Genomic DNA, 21,182 nt, shown 5'->3' with positions numbered 1-21,182 from the left:
TAGCCCTTTGTGGCTTAGAATGAATGCTTTTCTGTTTGTACATTCTTACCAGCTTAACTTTCACCTTATTTCTTTTTTATATTTAACATTAAGTTACACGACTCTCATTGCTGCACGACTTCATCTGGTTGAACAACTCCTTGTGAAAGAAAAGGAGGCTGCACTGTGTTGAAGAGCACCATTACATATAACCTGTATGCCAAAGAGAGTGCAGCTGCACCTCTTTCTGTGGTAAATGTATGATGATACAGGGATTAAGCTTGCTTGAGGTCTGAAGTTATTTTTAAGTGGGCAAGGCCCACTTTTTTTTTTTTTTTTTTTTGTAATTAGAGTAGTAGAATCTAGTTGGGATAGGTCACATATTGTCATGGTTTGCTTTGTGGCAGGCAGGACCCAAACGCAGGACTCATAAACGCAAGGGTGAACTAAAAGAGGCAGCTTTATTTTGGCTGTAAATTACTCTTCAAACAAACAGAAAACAAAGCCAAAAATGAGTAACTAGAAATATGAGCTAAAATCAAAACACTAAGACACTGGGAAACAGAGCTAGAAAAACTATGAGGAACACAGCAAAAAAAAACCCACAGCATAGTGAGGGCACAATGCAACAACTAATAGAGAGAAACACAGGACTTAAATTCACAAACAGGACAACGAGCGGATGGGGAACAGGTGGTAACACAGCTAACAGACAAGGAAAGAAAAGCAGACACGCTGTACACAGGACAAGGACTCTCAAAATAAAACAGGAAACGCGACAGGCACAGAGGCACGGACTTGCCACTGAACAGAAGGAATATGGAGCACAAGGACAGGAGTAACAAACTGCGATATGAGACACGACTGACTGGGGAACAGGAAAATAAACATGAAGACAGAACTAAACCTACACTAAATATGAAGGGCACAGGATCAAAACCCAAGAACTTAAAATTACAAAACAAAGAAGAACCAGAACTAGAAATACAGAACTGTAAACCAAAAAGACTAGTAATGAGAAACCATGATGAAATCAAACATTAATAATAACACAGAAGACTGGGTCACGACCCAGGACACATATATTCTGGTCCATCCTCAGTCTGCTATAAAACCTTGGCCACAGCAACTGGACCAGTTGGTTTTCTGTTTTCTGTGTTGGATTACATGACAGAACTCCACATTGATCTGTGTTCTCACTCCATAAAGAAACAACATTGTTGGTTTGTTTGCCTCCACCACTTTTTAATTTAATATATATTTTGTTATATACTGGCTTGGGAGTGAATACCAGTTAGAAAGGATATAAGACGCTTCTTGGCAAACTGTTTAGAAGTAATAAACACTGTGTATATGTGCCTTTATATGTGCCTTTTTTTGGAGCCTCTCCATCCTTGCATGTGGAATACATAGAAAGTCGCCCAGACTGCAGCACAGAACAGAGCAGACGTTAATGTCTACAAATCTGACACGAACCAAGTCAGCTGTGCAACTCAAATACTGTACCCCACGTGAGATTTGCCAGCTGGATGCATAGAATGGCTAAGCCGTCAGCTGATGTCCGTACACTTTAAGATCACTTGATCTGAAAAGCAGCTGAGCTCGACTTTATGCCCTGCGTGGACAAACATTAATCAGTCAATATTACGGTACACAGTAATCCTTTAAAACTAGAAATAGTGCTTTTTTAACCTTTAAAACACTCTGTGTGTCTGTGTCTATGCGTAGGGTAACTCAGGCCTCGGCTTCAGTATCGCTGGAGGGACCGATAACCCCCACATTGGAGATGACCCCTCGATCTTCATCACCAAGATTATACCTGGAGGAGCTGCAGCCCAGAATGGACGACTCAGGTGCAAACACACACACTGTTGCTTTCATTAGACGTGAGCAAGAACTATTTGATTGCGTTATGTGCAGGTGCAGCGCTACTTAGAAGTGAGGTGCTACATGCCCGAGCTCAGCTGCTGCCCTCAAAGTTAGAAATTGGACCATCTTAGTCTGAACATTTATTACAAGTGTTTGCAAAAATTGGGCATGCAGAATGGATTTCTAGTCCTCTAATAATCTTCCTTTTTCATGTTCAAACTAAAGCAATACTGTTCATGTGTGTAGCGTGTGGCACCGGTGGCAGCAGATTTACCTAATTATTGGTGTGGCATTGATCGAGCAGGTAACATTATTGTTCCAGAGTTATTGAGCTTAGACAGCAATGCTTTCAGCAGCTGCCAGCAAGCTCAGCTAACATTGTGAGAGGCTGCTGTGTGGAGAGCATCTCCAATCACAGTAAATTGGCTGTCTAGCTTTACAACAGACTTCACCATGAGAGCTTCGGCTTGTTATTATACTAAAGAATAAAGGGATGTGAATCCCTCTGCAGTTTTTCTCTTTACCCATCCCAAGGTAACTGCCTCGGTAAAGCCAGTGGCTCTAGACAATCTTTGAAAGTGAACAAGAGATGTCTGATTGAACCAAGGACTGTCTATTTTCAGTTTCTGGTATTTGATTGTGTTCACTCACCCACTCCAACCTCCCCATTTCAGGACGTATGTCTAGTTCAGCTTTAATTCTCGAAAAGAAAGGGACCACTCACTGTCAGCAGCTCCGTTCCCACTTTGGTTTTAGACTGAGCAGCATAATATTTGTTTTTCCTCCCAGTTCATCTCCCCCATCCAAGCCAGTCTTTACTTCATGTATTGTTGCCATGCAGGGTGAATGACTGTATAGTCCGGGTGAATGAGACGGACGTCAGAGAAGTGACCCACAGCGGCGCCGTGGAGGCTCTGAAGGAGGCAGGTGGTCTGGTCAGACTGTGTATACGACGCAGGAGGAGCCTCACCGAGAGAATCCTGGATATCAAACTAGTCAAAGGTCCCAAAGGTGAGACTGTGCTAGCATAGCAGCAGACTGCCAAGTCTACAATTAGTGCAGCACAGAAAGAAAATGTTCAAGCATGTGACCCAATGACTTATTCTTCCAGGTTTAGGATTTAGTATAGCTGGTGGAGTTGGAAACCAACATGTCCCTGGCGACAACAGCATCTATGTGACCAAAATTATTGAGGGAGGAGCAGCACACAAAGATGGACGTCTACAAATAGGCGACAAGCTTGTTGCTGTAAGAAAACGCTTCCTCTTTTTGTTTTACTCTGTTCTCTTTTGTGTCATCTGTGCAAATTTGATTTAAAAATATAATTATACACACTAAAGTGCATATGAAGATTGCACTTCATATTACTGTTAGAAGAAGAAGTTACCCTAAAAGGGGTACCATCCCCGTGAACCTGAATTAGATAAGCAGAAGATGATGGATGGATGGATGGATGGATGGATGGATGGATGGATGGATGGATGGATGGATGGATGGATGGATGGATGGATGGATGGATATTTATCATGTGTGGCGCATGTCTGTAGATAATAATACCGTTTATGTCATTTATGTTCAGGTAAATGGTTCCTGTTTGGAGGAGGTAACTCACGAGGAGGCAGTGGCCGCCCTAAAGTCGACTCCTGATGTCGTGTACCTGCGTGTGGCCAAACACACCTCCCTTTTTATCAATGACAACTTCCCTCCGCCCGATGTCACTAACTGTGAGTACACAAAAAGAGCTCTACACTCTGAACTTTGAATTTTTTATATTTTAATTGCACAACATTTGTGAAACCCACTTTCATCCGTCTGCGTAGACTCTCACTATTCTTGAGAAGTTCAAAAACAACTTGCAGTCAGACAGCGTGCCGGTGACTGTTGTACACATCGTTGCCACCAAGATGGTGAGGCATTTTAGAGCCAGATGGTGCAGAACAAAAAAAAAGAAAAGAAAAGAAAAAGAAAGAAAACAGCAAGGAACAAAGCTGAAATTTGTTTGCTTCCCACACATAGAGAAAGCTGCTTTTTACTGAAGCCCTGAACAGTGACTCTTACTCAGAGCTTGTCATGAATCATGAAACTCGACCAGCAACCAATCAAGGAAACAAAGAAAAATCAAGCAAAGGTGAAGTAAGCTGTAAAGGGGTACATGGAGTTAAATTAGCTTTCTCATAAAATAAAAAGGTACATACAAAAACCATTATGAACATGTCATCCCTTTACATGCCATCAGATATACTCAGCTAAGATATAATCAGATATAGTCTTTATTTAATCACGCAGTCTCATTGAGGTTCATATCACATTTTACAAGACACCTGAGAACAAGAAATGTTCAGAAAAACACAATCAGCAGGTGAAAAACAACACGATACAGACGTAGACTCTTTAAAAAATAAATTACATCAGCTAATAAAGCTCTCCGAGGGGGGAATGGAGCAATCATTATCACTCGATTTAGATCAGAAGAGAGCTTTATGAATGCCAACTGGTCATACAGGAAACAATGAGAACAAAGTTTTGAAGATTAGCTTGCAACTTTTATATAATGTGTTTAATATTAATATTAAATGAAAATCAGCTGTCAAGCTAATGCAAGCTTGGTACCTAGTTATAAGAGCAATCTGTGTGTTAAAGAAACGGTGCATTTAAAAAAGCAAGCCAGAACTGTGAGATCACAGTTTTAAAAAATACATGTAAGTTATTTATTAAATAATATTAAGTAATAAGTAAATATTAAGACTACTATGGAAAGCTGTTTTAGGATAGCGATTATTTGACATCCGTGAAGTTTTCTGTTAAATATGTGGCGTCACTTTAGTTAGATTGGGATGATAGATTAACTGGATCGGAAATGTGCATTACCTAGTTTGATTTATTAGATAGTTGTAGTCTTATAAAAGCAGTTTTAATGATCTTTCACATCTATGTGGTAACATTAAGATTATATTCTATAATGATCACATCCCCCAGACAGTGTTTTTTTGTTATATAACAGTCCGATTAACAGACTGGGTAAATTTGGTTTTCTGGATTCCTGCCACTTGTCATTTCTCCAACAGAGCATATTAACAGAGAACATGCCATTTATCACTGCTGTGAATCTACCATATTAACAGATACTATATATCACACTGTCAGTCATTTCTCAGGACGTTTCTTGGCACTGCGGTACTTTTTTCAAAGTACATCATTTAAAAACTGTGTACACAGAAAATTATTTTTAAAACAAAGTACATTTCTAAGTGACCCCAACCTTTTGACCTGTATATACTGATCTATCTATCTATCTATCTATCTATCTATCTATCTATCTATCTATCTATCTATCTATCTATCTATCTATCTATAGGTAGTTTTCATCCTCTATGTTGGTTCTTTGATTACTTAAATGCAGCTTACTGAAATCACATTCTAATTCATGTCTAAAATAAGACAAAGAAATGTCTGTATTTGTTCCCACAGCATATTCCCCACACCAGGATAACCACATCAGCCCCTACATGAGTGGGAGCCAATCTGTAAGCCCTGCCCCACTGACCACCCCCAGATACTCACCGCTGCCCAGGTCCATTGCGGGAGACGACGATATCACCCGGTGAGATCTCAGTTTATCTCTGTAGCGCACAGAAAGAAATGAAATTTCTGTCAAATGAGATAATGCCCTTTTATTGTTAAATTCAAGATAAAGTTTTAACTGCCTATTAAAACAGAACTGTTGTGATCATTTGGAGCTCCACTGAAGCAGCTTTGGATGATTGAAAGTTGAAAATAATCTTTGGTTAGCTCAGTTCATGCACTGTCTGAAAAAAGCTCTTTTAGCTCCTCACCTTTAAAGGCAGCTTTTTTCCTACTGGCTGCCCCTTGTAAACAGGTTATGCACTGACCTGTTTAAAAAGGGCAGCCCAAGATATCCACATTAAGGATAACTTCATTATTTCAAGTATTAGATGCTTTCTTATTCACAAGGGTTGCCACATAGGGTCGCTCCTGTGTTTAAATTGGCAGGTTTTCTTAAACACTGGATGCTATTCCTGATACAATTCCAAGTGTAGCCGTGTATCCTTCTGGGAGTGAAGCTGTGATATTTTAACCTAGTAGGTGAAAGTCAAAACTACACTATGGAGCCTCTTAAGCAGCTGGGAAATCTCATTAGGTATGAGAAATAGAGCAGGAATCACTTGTACATGTGCTGACGTCGTTACTTAAAATATTGCCATTTTTTTCTTTCATTGTGAACATGCACCACTAGCAGAATAGACCCACTTTGAAAACTGATTCAGAATAAGAAGTTAATCACAAATTAATTAACAGTAGATTATCAGTAATGTTAAGCATGGTATGGACATGGCAATATTTGGTTGTTTTGCTGTTTCACGAAAGAAGTACATGTTGGTTTACTTGAAGTTATGTTAGATTAAACAACTTTCCAACATTTGCATATTAGCATCATATGATCGTTATAAACAGTCTTTGTCAGTGTCACATTTATTCACAGATGTCGACCAAGAAAAAAAATGAAAATAATTTGACAAAATTTGAAGAGATTGTTTTTCAGTTTGTTACTGGTTTTGTTTTGCATTTTATAAAATGACAAAATCCACAGTCAAAATCTTGTATTTTCAAGCTTCTGTCCTTCGTGCTCTGAGATCTTTAGTGAGAGCAGCGAAGAATGACCTCGGTTCTTCCCTGCTCTGCTTCTGCATCCATGCTTGCTGTGTGTGTGTGTGTGTGTGTGTGTGTGTGTGTGTGTGTGTGTGTGTGTGTGTGTGTGTGTGTGTGTGTGTGTTTGGCAGTGAAAGGCAGATGGCCCTGCAAATTTTGCCTGTCAAGTAAACTCAGGTTACATATGCGTACAGACACACCACACACACACAGATACACCCTGAGTGCTGCTCTACTGTCTTAATCCATTTTAATGGAGGGATTACTGCTTATCACAGCCCTCGTCACTCGACTGGCATCACCGTGGTTACCAGAATATGACCCATTTCGTCATAGACCTTTTGGGCCAATCAGTGCGCTTTGATTATAATAAATCTGATAAGCCTCAGACAGACTGCAGAATGGTCATTTTGACGTGTGTCCTTCTCTTTTCTCCAGCTATTTTTCCTCTCTCGCTCTCTGATTAGTCACACAAATAGCAGATCATGGGTTTTAAAAAATGTCCTCGAGTGAGTAAAACTTTTGTACATCTGTTTCTTTCAGAACAGATGAATTCAGGTGAAGGATCAGATGGAGGAACGCACTGGTTTATTTCTATCTCAGCAGCAATTTTCATACATGCTCGGAGTATCTACCCGTGCTGACTTTTTTCCAAATGTAGTATCTGAAAGGAGGCCAGGGTTTGCTGTGGCAATACAAAATTAGTCAACAGCCCACATTTGTGAATGTGTCTGATTCTGAATACACACAAAAGAAGTGTTCTGTTTGAGAGCCCGAGGAGTGAAACAACATGAACGAAGCTGAAGCGCTCTTGTTGTGAAACTGCGGTCAGTTCATGTTTTTACACACACTGACGGTGGGTGTAAAAACTTTTACCAGTGGCCAACTTTACTTCTTTTTCATGCATTCATCCAGCTGCTTCATCACTCACTTGTGTTGACTTGGATTCTTTTCTTTTTATGAGACGTAGAGGCTAGACCGGCTCTCATTGTTCACACAGTGCCACAAAGTGCAATGCTGACATCTGCTGGTGAAAACAGAAAGTAATCTTGGGGTTAAGCACTGTTTCCTCCCGCTGAGATTATCACTACAAATTTTTCCACATTCAGAGAACGTCATACATGCATATAACGAAGTACAGCATTATTTCAAAATGTGTGTAGTCACTGACTGATCAAATGTATTCATAAATTACAAAACAGATTAACTGGTGTCCTAAACAAGGAGAATACCAACATCAGCTGCCGTGATGTGATGTCTTTGTTTGATTTGTGTTTCTGTCAGGGAACCCAGACGGGTGGTGCTGCAGAGGGGATCTACAGGTCTCGGATTTAACATTGTTGGAGGGGAAGATGGAGAAGGGATCTTCATTTCCTTCATTCTTGCTGGAGGTCCAGCTGATCTCTGTGGGGAACTTCGAAAGGGAGACCGCATCCTGTCGGTATGAACTAAGACCCCACACATACAGATCCCTGAGAAATACGACACGGCGTTCGTGAATAACTCCTAATTCTGTTTATATTAATGTTTCACAACAGATTTGCTTTGTAAGGATGTTGTACCTTAAAAAGTAGAGACATTGGAATCAGTTCCAGATGCTTATTTGCAGTGATTGGCATTTGTTAATCTGAAGGTGGAGCGAAGCTTCACATAACTTTTCTTTGTTTTTCGTGCATTACCAGTCAACCGGCGCCCTCCGATGACTGAGTGCATTCTCGTGATGTGGTTTGTGTTCCGTTAAAATGAAATATGGGTTTAATTTTCTTCACACAAGATTCACGCTAGATTTAATCCTCAGACTGTCGGTACACTGACAGTCCCTGTAGAATTACTGTTATTTTGAATTATTGTATGCGAGTTCTATCAAAACAAAACCTGCACTTGTGAGTGTTTTCAATTTGCTCGTGTCAGTGCATATTTAGCTACTAATTTTGTGTGTCTGTGTATTCGTAGGTGAATGGGGTGGACCTGTCCAGTGCAACACACGAGCAGGCAGCCGCAGCTCTGAAAAATGCAGGACAGACCGTCACCATAGTAGCCCAGTTCAGACCAGACGGTGAGTGCTTTAGATAGATTGTCTATTATTCACATGTTCACTGTAATGTGTGGAATATTTTTCATAAAATATTTGAAAAATACAAATGTTATGTTCTGGCTTGAAGCAGAAGGTGGTACGTCATTTTTTCCAGTCTCGATTGTGTGAGACAAGTTAGTTCTTCATCTTGGTTTTTGGTAAAGGCTGACAGTTTGCTGTGATCACAGCATCAACGTGTTGCTGCCCTCTGTAGCTACAATTCTTCACTCTGTGGGAAAACCCAAAAATCTGAATTCAGTATGTGTGGGCAGAATGTATAAAGAGGACAGAGAAACCAAACTTCACTGCCTTTGTAAATGGAAAGTGACGTCTTCTCAGCATCTAACAGCAACGGGGTGTTTGTGTTCTTTCTAATAAACAATAAAAAAAGTAGTACAGTCTTATGAATATTTGCATAATATCAATAAGCGATTTCCATATTATGCAAATATTCAAAAGACTGTACTGGAAATTCACTAACGGTGGAACATCTACACTTGTGAAGGCCCTCGCTGATATCTTCCCTTCTTTATCCTTTAATCCTAATAGCACATGTATCATTTAACATCTGTGTAAGTAGCTGCACTGTGTGTTCTCATAGAGTCGGTTCTGGTTAGGCATCATAATGATTTCTCCTCTTTATATTAGTTTGAGATATTGGGCACTTCACATAAGTCAGTAATAATGACCACAATTTTGAAATTAGGAACTGAGCCCATACACTCATCAGGAAAGTCACAGAGCAGAGGTGCCGAGGACCATTTTCCCATAGACGTCTATGAAAAGAGAGAAGGTGCGCCTTGCTGGCCCTTCATTTTTTTACCTTCGAAATCTATTTTTCATATTTTATAAAGCTTTGATCAGAACACTACATAATGACACCCTCATCAACTATCTGCAATCTAAAGAAAAATAATCAGTGGATATATTTTATAACACTAAAACATTTAATCAGATGCCTAACCCTGCTCTTTACTCTCTAAACAAATCCTACATTTAAATCTAACCTTACCTCTTAATCAAATCTGAACTCTTACGACAGTTTTGATGGTTCATCCTAAAGGGAGAAGCACCCAGAATATCCATTATGCCTGTGTCTAACACACATTTGTCCTCATAAAGTTAGAATTAATACAGACTCTGGCTGAGTTTCCCAACAAGCATCATCCTGAATATTTTTTACTGGAAGTGACTTAGAAGGCCGTAACCTTGGAAACCAGGTTATAAATGCTGATAGGCTAATGGGATGTTGCCGTACCGGGAGACCTGAGGATAGCAGACACTATTTCACAGAGCCGCAACAATATCAGGAGAATCAGTAATCTGTCTTCTGGGAGAGAGTGTGCGAGTTTGATTTTGGTATCAGTCAGAGAGCTTGTTCATAAATGTGTTATTAAGAGCATGAGCAGTGTATTACACACCAGATTAGAAGACCTTTACAGAGTCTGCTGTGAGTATGTATGTTTTCCACATGAACAAGTTGTAGCCTATTGATAAATGATTTAATATATTTGATAGAGTCAAACAGAAATCCTGCCGACCTGGTCCTGTGTGAAAAGGTAATTCTCCCCTAAACCTAATAAGTGTTTGTGCCACCCTTGGTAGAAAGTACTGCAATCAAGCATTTGTGATCACTGGCAGTGAGTCTCTCTTGTCACTGTGCACTTGAAGAATTTTGCCTCCCGTTCATTGCAGATTTGTTTTGACTCAGTGACATTGGAGGGTTTTTTCAAACATGTTTAAGGTCATACTAAAGCATCTCAATCTGGTTTTAGTTCAGACTTTTTTTTTGTTTTGATAATGATGATGATTAAGCCTTTATTTGTCGCTGCAATGATAAACGTACATGTTACCTGCAGTGAAACTGGACCCATTCCAACTATACATACATTGCACAAACAACACATTGGGAAGACAGGTCAGAAGAGGTAGCATGGTAAGAAAAACAATGAAATACACAATACATGAGGGGAGAGGAGGAGAAAAAAGAACTCCACCCAGACTCCACCCAGAGCTCCTAAGAGAAGAGCAGCTTGAGAACAGAAAAAAATCATCAACATGTTTTTCAGCTTTCCAAAAAAATGTGGTTAATCACAATTAATTCATGATTTAACAAGAAGGGCCAATTACTTTTTCTCAGAGGACCAGGTGCGTTTTGATAGCATTTTCCCCCTTAATAAGAAAATATTTAAAACTGCATTTTTTAATTACGTGGGTTATCTTTGTATAGTATTAAGTTTGTATTATGTTTTATGATCTAAAACATACAAATTTACAAAAAACTAAAAAATAGGGAAGAAGGCAAATATCTTTTCACAACACTGTATATGTAACAAATCTATAGAAGCCTGCAAAGGAAAAAGTGATTGCAAAATTTGTCAGTTGACCCAGTAGTATTGATATCATCAGGTCAGTACCAGGCATTGTGCTAGAGTTAAGGGAGCGCATGAGAGGGAGGTCACACTTCCAAGTGGGCAAATGTAGTCATTAGTCAACGTATAAACTGTTGGGAGAACAGTGTATGTCTTTTTTTATGTGATGACCTTGATATGAAAAGGGACTGACTCCATTAACAAGACAACAGACAAATGTCAGGAAGCACAATAGAGATTTGGGCAGAATTTGGGTGAGAACATATGAGTTTGAGCCAGAACATCACCTTGAAATGTTGCATAGTAATTAGGATTTAAATGATTATATAGCCCAGATATTCCATCAAACAGTCTGCTGGCCAAGCTGATATTAGTCTAAACATAGTCTAACAGGGCAGCCACACATTAAGACTGGGAAGGCACTGTTGGAAGGTAATGAAGTTCTGCAGCAGCTGCAGTATGCAAATGTCTTGGAAGCTTATGAAGGCCGTGCAAGGATATAATCCATACATCATTCTGAAAACTGTGATGTATGGATTATGAATTCTCAAAGGTCGTACAAGGATGATAAATGGATTATGAATTCTAATTTCACGAGGTTAATTGAAGATCCTAAATGAAGTTTCGTTTAAGGTGCACAGACTTGTTATTGGACAAAGAAAGGCTCAGACGGCACAAGCTTGTTTGTAACCAAAGTTGAAGATTGCAAATCCGTCTCATAGCTCACACACTGTAGATTAGTTAAAGCTGTGGCATGGCGGCCAAAAAAGAAGGAGATTTCTTTGTTGATTCCTTAACAAGCAAATATGTACAACCTGTTCTAGGAGGTATTCTTATTAGTCAGTGACAGATTTTCCTGTTAAATCAAAATACCTCTTAGATTTTCAATATAAGCTCTTTGCAGTAGCTCATATAAATCACATAATCTGATCAGTTAACCATGCTGTTTGCCACTGATGACTGGGAAGATGGCCAGCTGTTTAAAATCCAAATCAGGTCCTAAAAACTTTAGTTCTGGTTTAAAGTTTAATCACTTTATTAACAAAACATTTAGCAAGCAGTCAGTCTGTGAAGTTATTATGTGGATATCACATAGTTTTTATTGAAGATATCTAAAAACTACCTGAAACATTTGTATGTTAAACTCAAAGGTAGTATTTTTTCAATGCTCTGGCATTAATATACCAGTGGATGTGAATGTGTAGTGGTGCTGATATGCTGTGCTTGTTTCTGAAACTTAATTTCTCACTGGAAATAACCCGTGGGAACATCGGAGCATGTCATCATGGTTGTTCACATCTTGTATGGGGTATTAAGCGGGACCAGCACCATGGATAGTGCCCAAAGAGCACACAAAGGAGTAGTCTGCCTGCTTCCATTTACCTCCTATTGATCCGTAGTATATGATTACTGTGTTGCCACTACTTCTACAAAAACTAACACATTACCCAAGGGTTAGCTTTCAAAGCTTAACTGCTTATCATAAAATTCTTAAGTAACTGCTACACAACTTCAGGGATAAATTAAATCACCTTTGGCTTTGTAGATTTAAAATCTACAAACATTGCAATGAGTCTCATTTTGATTTCCTTGAAGGACATTTCATTTTACTTTAACTAACTGTAAATTGTGAATAAAAGAGTAACTAAGAGCCGTGAAATATGGCTGTTGAATCAGTTCTAAACTGCAACTCTGCCAAATTGATTAAAATACAAAATAAGTAATACAGATCTTGTGTATGGGGGTTCAAGTTCTAGGAGGTAGCCAGAACATGAAGCCACTGAAGGAACTGAGGGATCTAAATCTAAAAGAGGAAGAGGCTAAAATAATGGTGAGAAAACTGGAGCAACCATAACTTTTAATCGATCAGGCTGATTTCCAGTCATCTTTGGCATGTTTGCTAATATCCTGCTGATACACAGCTAACCAGTGATCAGTATGGTTCAAAAGTATGTTGGCTTGTATTCGACCAGCTCTGCCTTGGCATTTGGTCTCTCATTAGATAACATTATCATCAGCTAACCAGGCTTACATGCTGCTCTGTATCTTAATCTAAAACAATCAGCAGAAGAACACCATTGTGTCGCTGTGTCGTGACTCTCCTATACACCTCATTAGTGACTCTCGACTGAACTTTTATATCAGACCTTCTGTCCATGCTGGGCTTTGGTCAGCAGTGTGTGTGTGTCCATCTGAGGTCCGTGTTAGTCCCATTCCTGTGGTGATGGCCAGCAGTGCTTCGTCTGTTTCACAAACACTCTTCCTGCCAATGGGAGAGGAACTCATAACGACCTCCACCAGGAGAGGAAGAGAGTGTCTGTGTGCAGGTCTCCTTCTGTTATTTATATTAAATATGTTGGGCACTGTAGCCAAACGCAGCACAGCGATACCCCAAACTGAACTGCTCTGTGTGTGTGTGTGTGTGTGTGTGTGTGTGTGTGTGTGTGTGTGTGTGAGAGAGAGAGAGAGAGCGAGAGAGAGAGATTTGGTTCAAGCTGATGCAGCAGATATGAATCTGTGTTTATTTGAAGTACAGCAGATGGAGCGTGTTTGTCTGAAAAGTCTTCCTGCTGCATTAATATTGTTGGCATCTGTCATGTTGTTTTAGGATATTTGAAGTCATTTCATATGTACACTCGCTGCCAGGTGAGACTGTAGAACCAGCTGATGTCTGCAGTAACTTCATAAGTATGATGATTGCAATAATGATTTTGTAAGATCTCATTTCAGATCTCATTTCGTGCTTTGTGTGGTGTTTGCAGGAGATAATAGGAGCATAAGATTTACAGTTGTGTGTGTTATTATGCACTCAGTGTTTGTAATTAATGGCACCGGTAACAAAGTATGAGTGGAGAAAATTGATTCTGTTCTCAAACTGTTGTAAGTCATTGTAAAAATCTTCTATCATCTTTCGAGAAAGAGGAAAACAAGATTATGTTGCACACACTCACTGCGTACTCACAGTTAGACAGTGGGATGAATTGTACACCCTTCTATCTATGATATTGTTTGTTCCCATTATTTTAATTTTTTATATTCCTCTTCCTTGTAGCAATCTGAAAGCCTACATTACCCATATGGCAACTTGACTGTGGACAGGTGATATAAGTAGCAGTGATCAGGCTACAGAGGAATTATTTTCACTTCAGCAATCTCCATGCAACCATTAATCACCCCTTTACTAAAGTGAAGTCCTGATGACTTTGTATCCAATGTTCTTGTCAATGAGTACACAAAGCCTACAATGTATCAGTTGTAAACATTATGACATTTTTTTTTTTAGTATAGAAATTTTATCAAAATTTCTGTCTTACTGTGTCCATCTTCTATCAAAGGCGGGACGCAGTAAGATTATTTATTTCTTAAACAATCCTGAGGGCTATAAAACAAAAACATCAAGTGGAAGATACAAAAAAATTTCACCAGCACTGAGCCTGAGGATCCAATTGGGTGTCTGTCAAGCCACGGGATGATCCTCGACCCAAATTAAGGCCGTTACTGGTGCCGACTACAGACTGCTGAAGCTCGACTTGGAACCTTATTAAGATCCAACCATGCAAAATATGATTTTTTGCCATTTTCAAGTGGTCTTAAACTTTTGATTGGGGCTGTATTCACATAATGGCCGTTCGTATGGTAAATGGACTGGTTCTTATATAGTGCTTTTCTACTCTTTCTGAGCACTCAAAGCGCTTTACACAACTTGTGCATTCACCCATTCACACCAGCACATCTTTCTAAGTGCTTCATAGCTAACATTCACACACATTCATACTCCGATGGATGCATCGGAGAGCAATTTGGGGTTAGTATCTTGCCCAAGGATATTTGGCATGTACACTAGGGGAAGCCAGGAATCGAACCACCAACCCTCTGATCAGTGGATGACCTGCTCTACCACCTGAGCTACAGCCACCCCACGTATTTGTCCTGAAGTTCAGTATTGATTTTTTTCATGTTCCTCTCCAGCCACAAAAGGCTTTATGTTACTTATATTCCGCTCTCGGTGTCTAGAAAACACAGTGTAGACATTTTCCTTTGTATTTTCAAGACCTAATTCCACTGTGACACCTTGAATTTAATCTTTGAACTCAGCAACATTTTTGAGTCAGTTGCTTAGTGCTAAAAGATTCAAACCATGATTGTTTGGAGTCAGATTGCCTGTCACCATGCACCTTGTGCAGCCACCTTGAGATCAACATTTGTAGCACACTCAACTTCTGAGCAACAACTACTTGCAATCAGTCACCAAATGTGAAAAGATTGGAAACAACTGATTATTAACCATTACCGAGGTGTTACATTAAAATGTGCAAAAGTTTCCCGATGAATTTTCAGTTACATACCATTACTTTTCCAAAGTTGGCTGTTATTAGCAAACAGTAATATGTAATAATCTGAACAGACCATTGGCTCATGGTCAAAACAGCAAAGCTTTAATACATAACGAAAAAGCAAACTGGAAATTTGAGCTGAAGTTCAGCCTTTCAGCTGAAGTTTCACACCTTTATTGATGTTTCTAAGTATCCAGTACAACTGTTGATTGCACTGATTGGAAAAAAACCACAATGTTTAGTTAAAACAATGTTGAGTCGCTGTGCTGACCTTCAAGCTTGATCTTCTCTGTGCCATTAAGTTTCCTGATGTGGGACTATAAATGCCTGCAGGTTGACAGCAGTGTTAGTCACTGGGATTACACACGACTGTCACAGACACACACTGTCACACACATAAACACTCACACGTGACCCACACAGAGCCAGTGTCTGTCAGCAGTAATACTGAGGTGTACAGAGGATTATCCTCACTTCTGTTAGTGTGCTTATTGCACTTTGCGTGCGTTTGTGTGTCGTGCACAACTTGTTACATAGAAGATTAACAGTAGCTCCATCACGGGGGCTTTCAAATACAGTGCTGCTGGATTTTCTTCTGCTGAACACCCAAAGTGAAGGACGTTACTTTTTTTTTTCTAACTCTGTATATTAGCCTGCTCTTTCCTCTTCCTTTTGTCGCTTTCCTTCCTCTCCACCTGTCACCTCCTCCTGTCTTCCCCAGTGTTACTGATGTCTGTGGTAATGGTCTGACTCTCCACCCATGATGTGTGATTTGGGGGATTTGAGGTGTCACTTGTAACAGGAAGGCGACTGATTTGGGATTTGCAGTGTGTCTCTTCGTCACTTTGATGCTCCGATGAGCCACATTTTTTCACTTCCAGCTTTTGACATTTAAACTTAAATCAGTACATCAAGACATTTTTGTCTTAAATTGCTTTAGTTACGTTATTCTTCTATTCCTCTCCTGCAATCTGATCACTTAATCAATACCAATGTAGATTGCTGAGCTATTGTTTTAATTATAGATGAGCCTCTTGCAGCACTGCTATTTTTTGAGCCAGGGCTTATTGTAGACGTATAAAGCAGGCTTATAAAGTGAAGAATTTGAGTTGGGGTTTTATTTTGTACATGTTTGTGTTTTTTGGAAATTCAGCTAATGAACCAAAAACAGGTCTATGTCCACTACTGGAGTTGTGGGAGGCTGAAGTCCTTCCCTGCTGACACTGGGGTTATCGGTGGGGTAGATCCTGGACAGGTTGTTGGTGCATGACAGGGTAACGAAGAGAGACAGACAACTACTAACGTTCACGTCCAAACCCACAGCCAATTTAGACTCACCAAGTTACTGTGGGGTGCCAGCAGAGCGCCCGAAGAAAACCCATGCAAGCACAGCAAAAACCTGCAAATTATTTACGTCCTTGGACAAATTCAGTTTCTGAAGAAATTTAAAAATGAGTGAAAAAGAGTCAAATTGAAGCACTTCAGTGCAGTTTTCTCGTTCTTTAAGAATTTCCCACTTTTTGGGGGCATAATTTAATGGTACATTATTTGAATAAATGTTTGCGAGCTAGCAGTCCTCTTCATTGTTTTTGTTGCTATAAGCTTCTCTTCTTTCAATATGTGGAGTAGTGCCGAACTGGCAACAAGGAGGTGTATTGTCTGCATGATGCAAGTATGCAATGGTCTGCTGATTAAATTATTTCTCCATAGTGCTGTTTAATGATGACATAAACAGTGGAAAGAAACAGCATACAGGGAGTGCAGAATTATTAGGCAAGTTGTATTTTTGAGGAATAATTTTATTATTGAACAACAACCATGTTCTCAATGAACCCAAAAAACTCATTAATATCAAAGCTGAATGTTTTTGGAAGTAGTTTTCAGTTTGTTTTTAGTTTTAGCTATTTTAGGGGATATCTGTGTGTGCAGGTGACTATTACTGTGCATAATTATTAGGCAACTTAACAAAAAACAACAAATATATACCCATTTCAATTATTTATTTTTACCAGTGAAACCAATGTAACATCTCCACATTCACAAATATACATTTCTGACATTCAAAAACAAAACAAAAACAAATCAGCGACCAATATAGCCACCTTTCTTTGCAAGGACACTCAAAAGCCTGCCATCCATGGATTCTGTCAGTGTTTTGATCTGTTCACCATCAACATTGCGTGCAGCAGCAACCACAGCCTCCCAGACACTGTTCAGAGAGGTGTACTGTTTTCCTCCTTGTAAATCTCACATTTGATGATGGACCACAGGTTCTCAATGGGGTTCAGATCAGGTGAACAAGGAGGCCATGTCATTAGTTTTTCTTCTTTTATACCCTTTCTTGCCAGCCACGCTGTGGAGTACTTGGACGCGTGTGATGGAGCATTGTCCTGCATGAAAATCATGTTTTTCTTGAAGGATGCAGACTTCTTCCTGTACCACTGCTTGAAGAAGGTGTCTTCCAGAAACTGGCAGTAGGACTGGGAGTTGAGCTTGACTCCATCCTCAACCCGAAAAGGCCCCACAAGCTCATCTTTGATGATACCAGCCCAAACCAGTACTCCACCTCCACCTTGCTGGCGTCTGAGTGGGACTGGAGCTCTCTGCCCTTTACCAATCCAGCCACGGGCCCATCCATCTGGCCCATCAAGACTCACTCTCATTTCATCAGTCCATAAAACCTTAGAAAAATCAGTCTTGAGATATTTCTTGGCCCAGTCTTGACGTTTCAGCTTGTGTGTCTTGTTCAGTGGTGGTCGTCTTTCAGCCTTTCTTACCTTGGCCATGTCTCTGAGTATTGCACACCTTGTGCTTTTGGGCACTCCAGTGATGTTGCAGCTCTGAAATATGGCCAAACTGGTGGCAAGTGGCATCTTGGCAGCTGCACGCTTGACTTTTCTCAGTTCATGGGCAGTTATTTCGCGCCTTGGTTTTTCCACACGCTTCTTGCGACCCTGTTGACTATTTTGAATGAAACGCTTGATTGTTCGATGATCACGCTTCAGAAGCTTTGCAATTTTAAGACTGCTGCATCCCTCTGCAAGCTATCTCACTATTTTTGACTTTTCTGAGCCTGTCAAGTCCTTCTTTTGACCCATTTTGCCAAAGGAAAGGAAGTTGCCTAATAATTATGCACACCTGATATAGGGTGTTGATGTCATTAGACCACACCCCTTCTCATTACAGAGATGCACATCACCTAATATGCTTAATTGGTAGTAGGCTTTCGAGCCTATACAGCTTGGAGTAAGACAACATGCATGAAGAGGATGATGTGGACAAAATACTCATTTGCCTAATAATTCTGCACTCCCTGTATATGATCAATGCTTCTTCCCGTGGGAAATAAAAACTGAAGGGAAAAGTATGTATATTCATTTAATGAATCATGATCAGCCCTTTGAGAGATTTTGTCTTTTTTCTTAGGAGTTCACTCGTGGCAGTTATTCACAATTAGGGCCGTCTCTTTCCTCTGTTAAAGGAAAGGGTGATCTGAAAGGAGAATGTATTGGTGCAATGCACACAATCCTAATGATGTGAAATGCCTATCTCTAGCGGTTTTGTGTTGGATAGCACTGAAGCTGCACAATGCAGGGAAAGGTCTCTGCCAGCTGCTCAATGGAGTAACAATGCTCCTCTAGAGAGAGCAGAGGAGAGGAGAGGAGGGAACACAAGCCATTAGTCTCTGCCATCATCATCTTTCCCCCCACTGCCTCTGTCTCCTAGTTTCCTCACCTTCTCCTTACCTTTTATCCAGCTCCACATTATCCCTGTATATTATATACCTGTGTCTGTCTTGTTCTTAATCTGTTAATGCTACACTGCGGTGATGTCTGTTGGCAGTTAAATGCCGATGATATGAAACCCACACAATTTCCGTTTGTCTACAGAAAATTGTAGCACAACCTGTTCACTTTTACATGGGAATATTGTTATAATCTTTAAGATTTCTTAGAAGCCAAACCCCACATGCAAGAAAGAACCGTATAATGGAAAAAAGAAGATAAGTCCCAACTGTAGAAGTGGGGAAAGTGAGACAGATGGAGGCGCAGACAAATCATGCAGCGCAGAAAGAGTTTAATTGCGTATACTTATTAAGACAAATGCTAGTGTCTCATTTTTCTTGTGACCGCTATACAAAATGAAAAGAAAATCCATTTAAGAGCTATGAATTGACCTCTTAGTTAAGCTTCCCAAAAATCAATATTCAGAATGCTTGGTCAAGCTTTACCATGTGTGTGCGTGTGGATTGTAGACTGATTCCCTGGGCCAAAGTAGGGCAGGAGAGCCTGGCATTGACTCAGCTTCCTGCATGAGTGACCTGAGGAAACAGTGTGTGTGTGTGTGTGTGTGGGTGTGCTAGCCGCTGTCAAATAGGGGGAGGAGCAAAATGAACGCACCAGCGAACGGGAGATGGAGCAAGAGTGGAGTGTAGTAGAGACAGAGAGAGAGAAAGAGAGTTAGCATCTGTTGTTTCTCTGGCAGCTGAGCAGCACTGGACCGATTTTACGCACGCTTATTTTTCCCCCACTCCACCACACGCATGCTACATACCTACATAGACACACATTCTCATCTTTCCTCTCCTGCTCTCTCCTGTGCTGCATCCAACGTGGAACGGGCTCCCTCTTTCTCTCTATCCTTTTCCTCTCATTCACGTCTCAGGACTCTAAGCTTCAAACCTTGCTCTCTGGCTTAGACACTGATCTGAGAGCCACTGTGACGGCATCACATCGCGGACGGTGTCTGCCAGCAGCCTGTGAGTACAGCAAGAGTGAGAGAAGCGATTCTTTACATCTCGCCTCTGGTAACAGCCTAACAGCTGTTTTTGGGTAACATTGTTGGGGGGCTTTAATGGATAAATCTCTGAGACTCTGTCACTGTGTTATCCATCTCATGGCCACTGATACAGCAGTAACATGTTAGCTTCTATGCAGATGGCTAGCAACTTTTGATGCTGATAACTTCTCTCACTTTGAGCACTTCTGTTTTTTACCGTGCTGTGCTGCTTTTGTGCTTTCACTAAACTGGACTTTAAACAATGTTCAGGATTTCAGCTCCCACTTTAACTGCATCAGCATTAGCTTGGGTCTTAAAACAAAAGAACATCAGAGCTGCATCCTTGGCAGCACAGGCTTTGTCTTTGCATTCAAGATCAGGAGTTAACAGAACCGATATCTTAGCTGCAGCACAGTCTTTGTTCCATAGATCAGAAAGAAGAGGAAAAGCGTATCGCTGTAGCTTTACAGTAGCTCTGTCTTTGTTTATATCTGATTCATAAACTGCTTTCATTCTTTGTTTTACGAGCAGATTTTTATTCTGCTGCATTACAGCTTTTCTGCTTCTTCTCCTCCTTTGCCTTTTCTCTCGATTCTGTTCTTCTTTTCTACCTCCTTCCCTGATTTTTTTCTCTCTCTCTTGCTCTTGATCCTGTGTTGTATAGATTCACTTTGTGTTTACAGTCAGTTGCTGAGGATGTGAAAGTTTTTCATCTGGGCTGTCAAGCTGAAACTGACAAAAATACATATGTTAATCCACCAATTCGTGAGGGATTACAGCTGATTTCGGTCTAAATCTGAAAAAGCCAGACTGGGGTTGCCAATGAAAAATATGTAAGATTAAAGGAATAAATTAACACATGTATTTCAGCAAAAGGCTCTTGATTTTCATCTTTTTATGGAAAGATGGAGGCAGATTGCTATTTTTCAAACCTGTCGTTTAATGGAAATGCAGCAATTCAATCATCCTTGGAAGTAAATATCCTAATCAGAAACAATATATTAAAGCTGTATTTTCTTTTGTCTTGCTTTTTTATCTGTGGAAAAATCAAAAGCTAATTGCAGATCATGTTGCTCGTTTCACTTGGCTTCAAGCTCTTTCAGCGCT

At 40.1% G+C, this 21,182-nt stretch overlaps 1 protein-coding gene across 6 annotated transcripts in view; it reads left to right on the top strand.

The window, feature by feature from the left end:
- Positions 1-21,182, top strand: part of LOC116336356 (discs large homolog 1-like protein) — a 119,897-nt gene that overhangs the window by 74,512 nt on the left and 24,203 nt on the right. For 5 of the 6 annotated variants that reach the window (XM_039601292.1, XM_039601291.1, XM_039601290.1 and 2 more), the window contains 7 exons: positions 1,708-1,832; positions 2,690-2,859; positions 2,960-3,096; positions 3,428-3,572; positions 5,317-5,449; positions 7,801-7,957; positions 8,470-8,572. In XM_039601292.1, coding sequence (XP_039457226.1) covers positions 1,708-1,832; positions 2,690-2,859; positions 2,960-3,096; positions 3,428-3,572; positions 5,317-5,449; positions 7,801-7,957; positions 8,470-8,572 — 970 coding nt within the window. Of the gene's footprint in view, positions 1-1,707; positions 1,833-2,689; positions 2,860-2,959; positions 3,097-3,427; positions 3,573-5,316; positions 5,450-7,800; positions 7,958-8,469; positions 8,573-19,781; positions 20,056-21,182 lie in introns of those variants that run through there. The other variant, XM_031760213.2, reaches the window with a different exon arrangement.

The sequence above is a fragment of the Oreochromis aureus genome, linkage group 17 (assembly GCF_013358895.1).
Source record: "Oreochromis aureus strain Israel breed Guangdong linkage group 17, ZZ_aureus, whole genome shotgun sequence".
NCBI lineage: Eukaryota > Metazoa > Chordata > Actinopteri > Cichliformes > Cichlidae > Oreochromis > Oreochromis aureus.
Note: the sequence above shows the minus strand (reverse complement) of the source record. Positions and strands in the feature narration are given on the sequence as shown.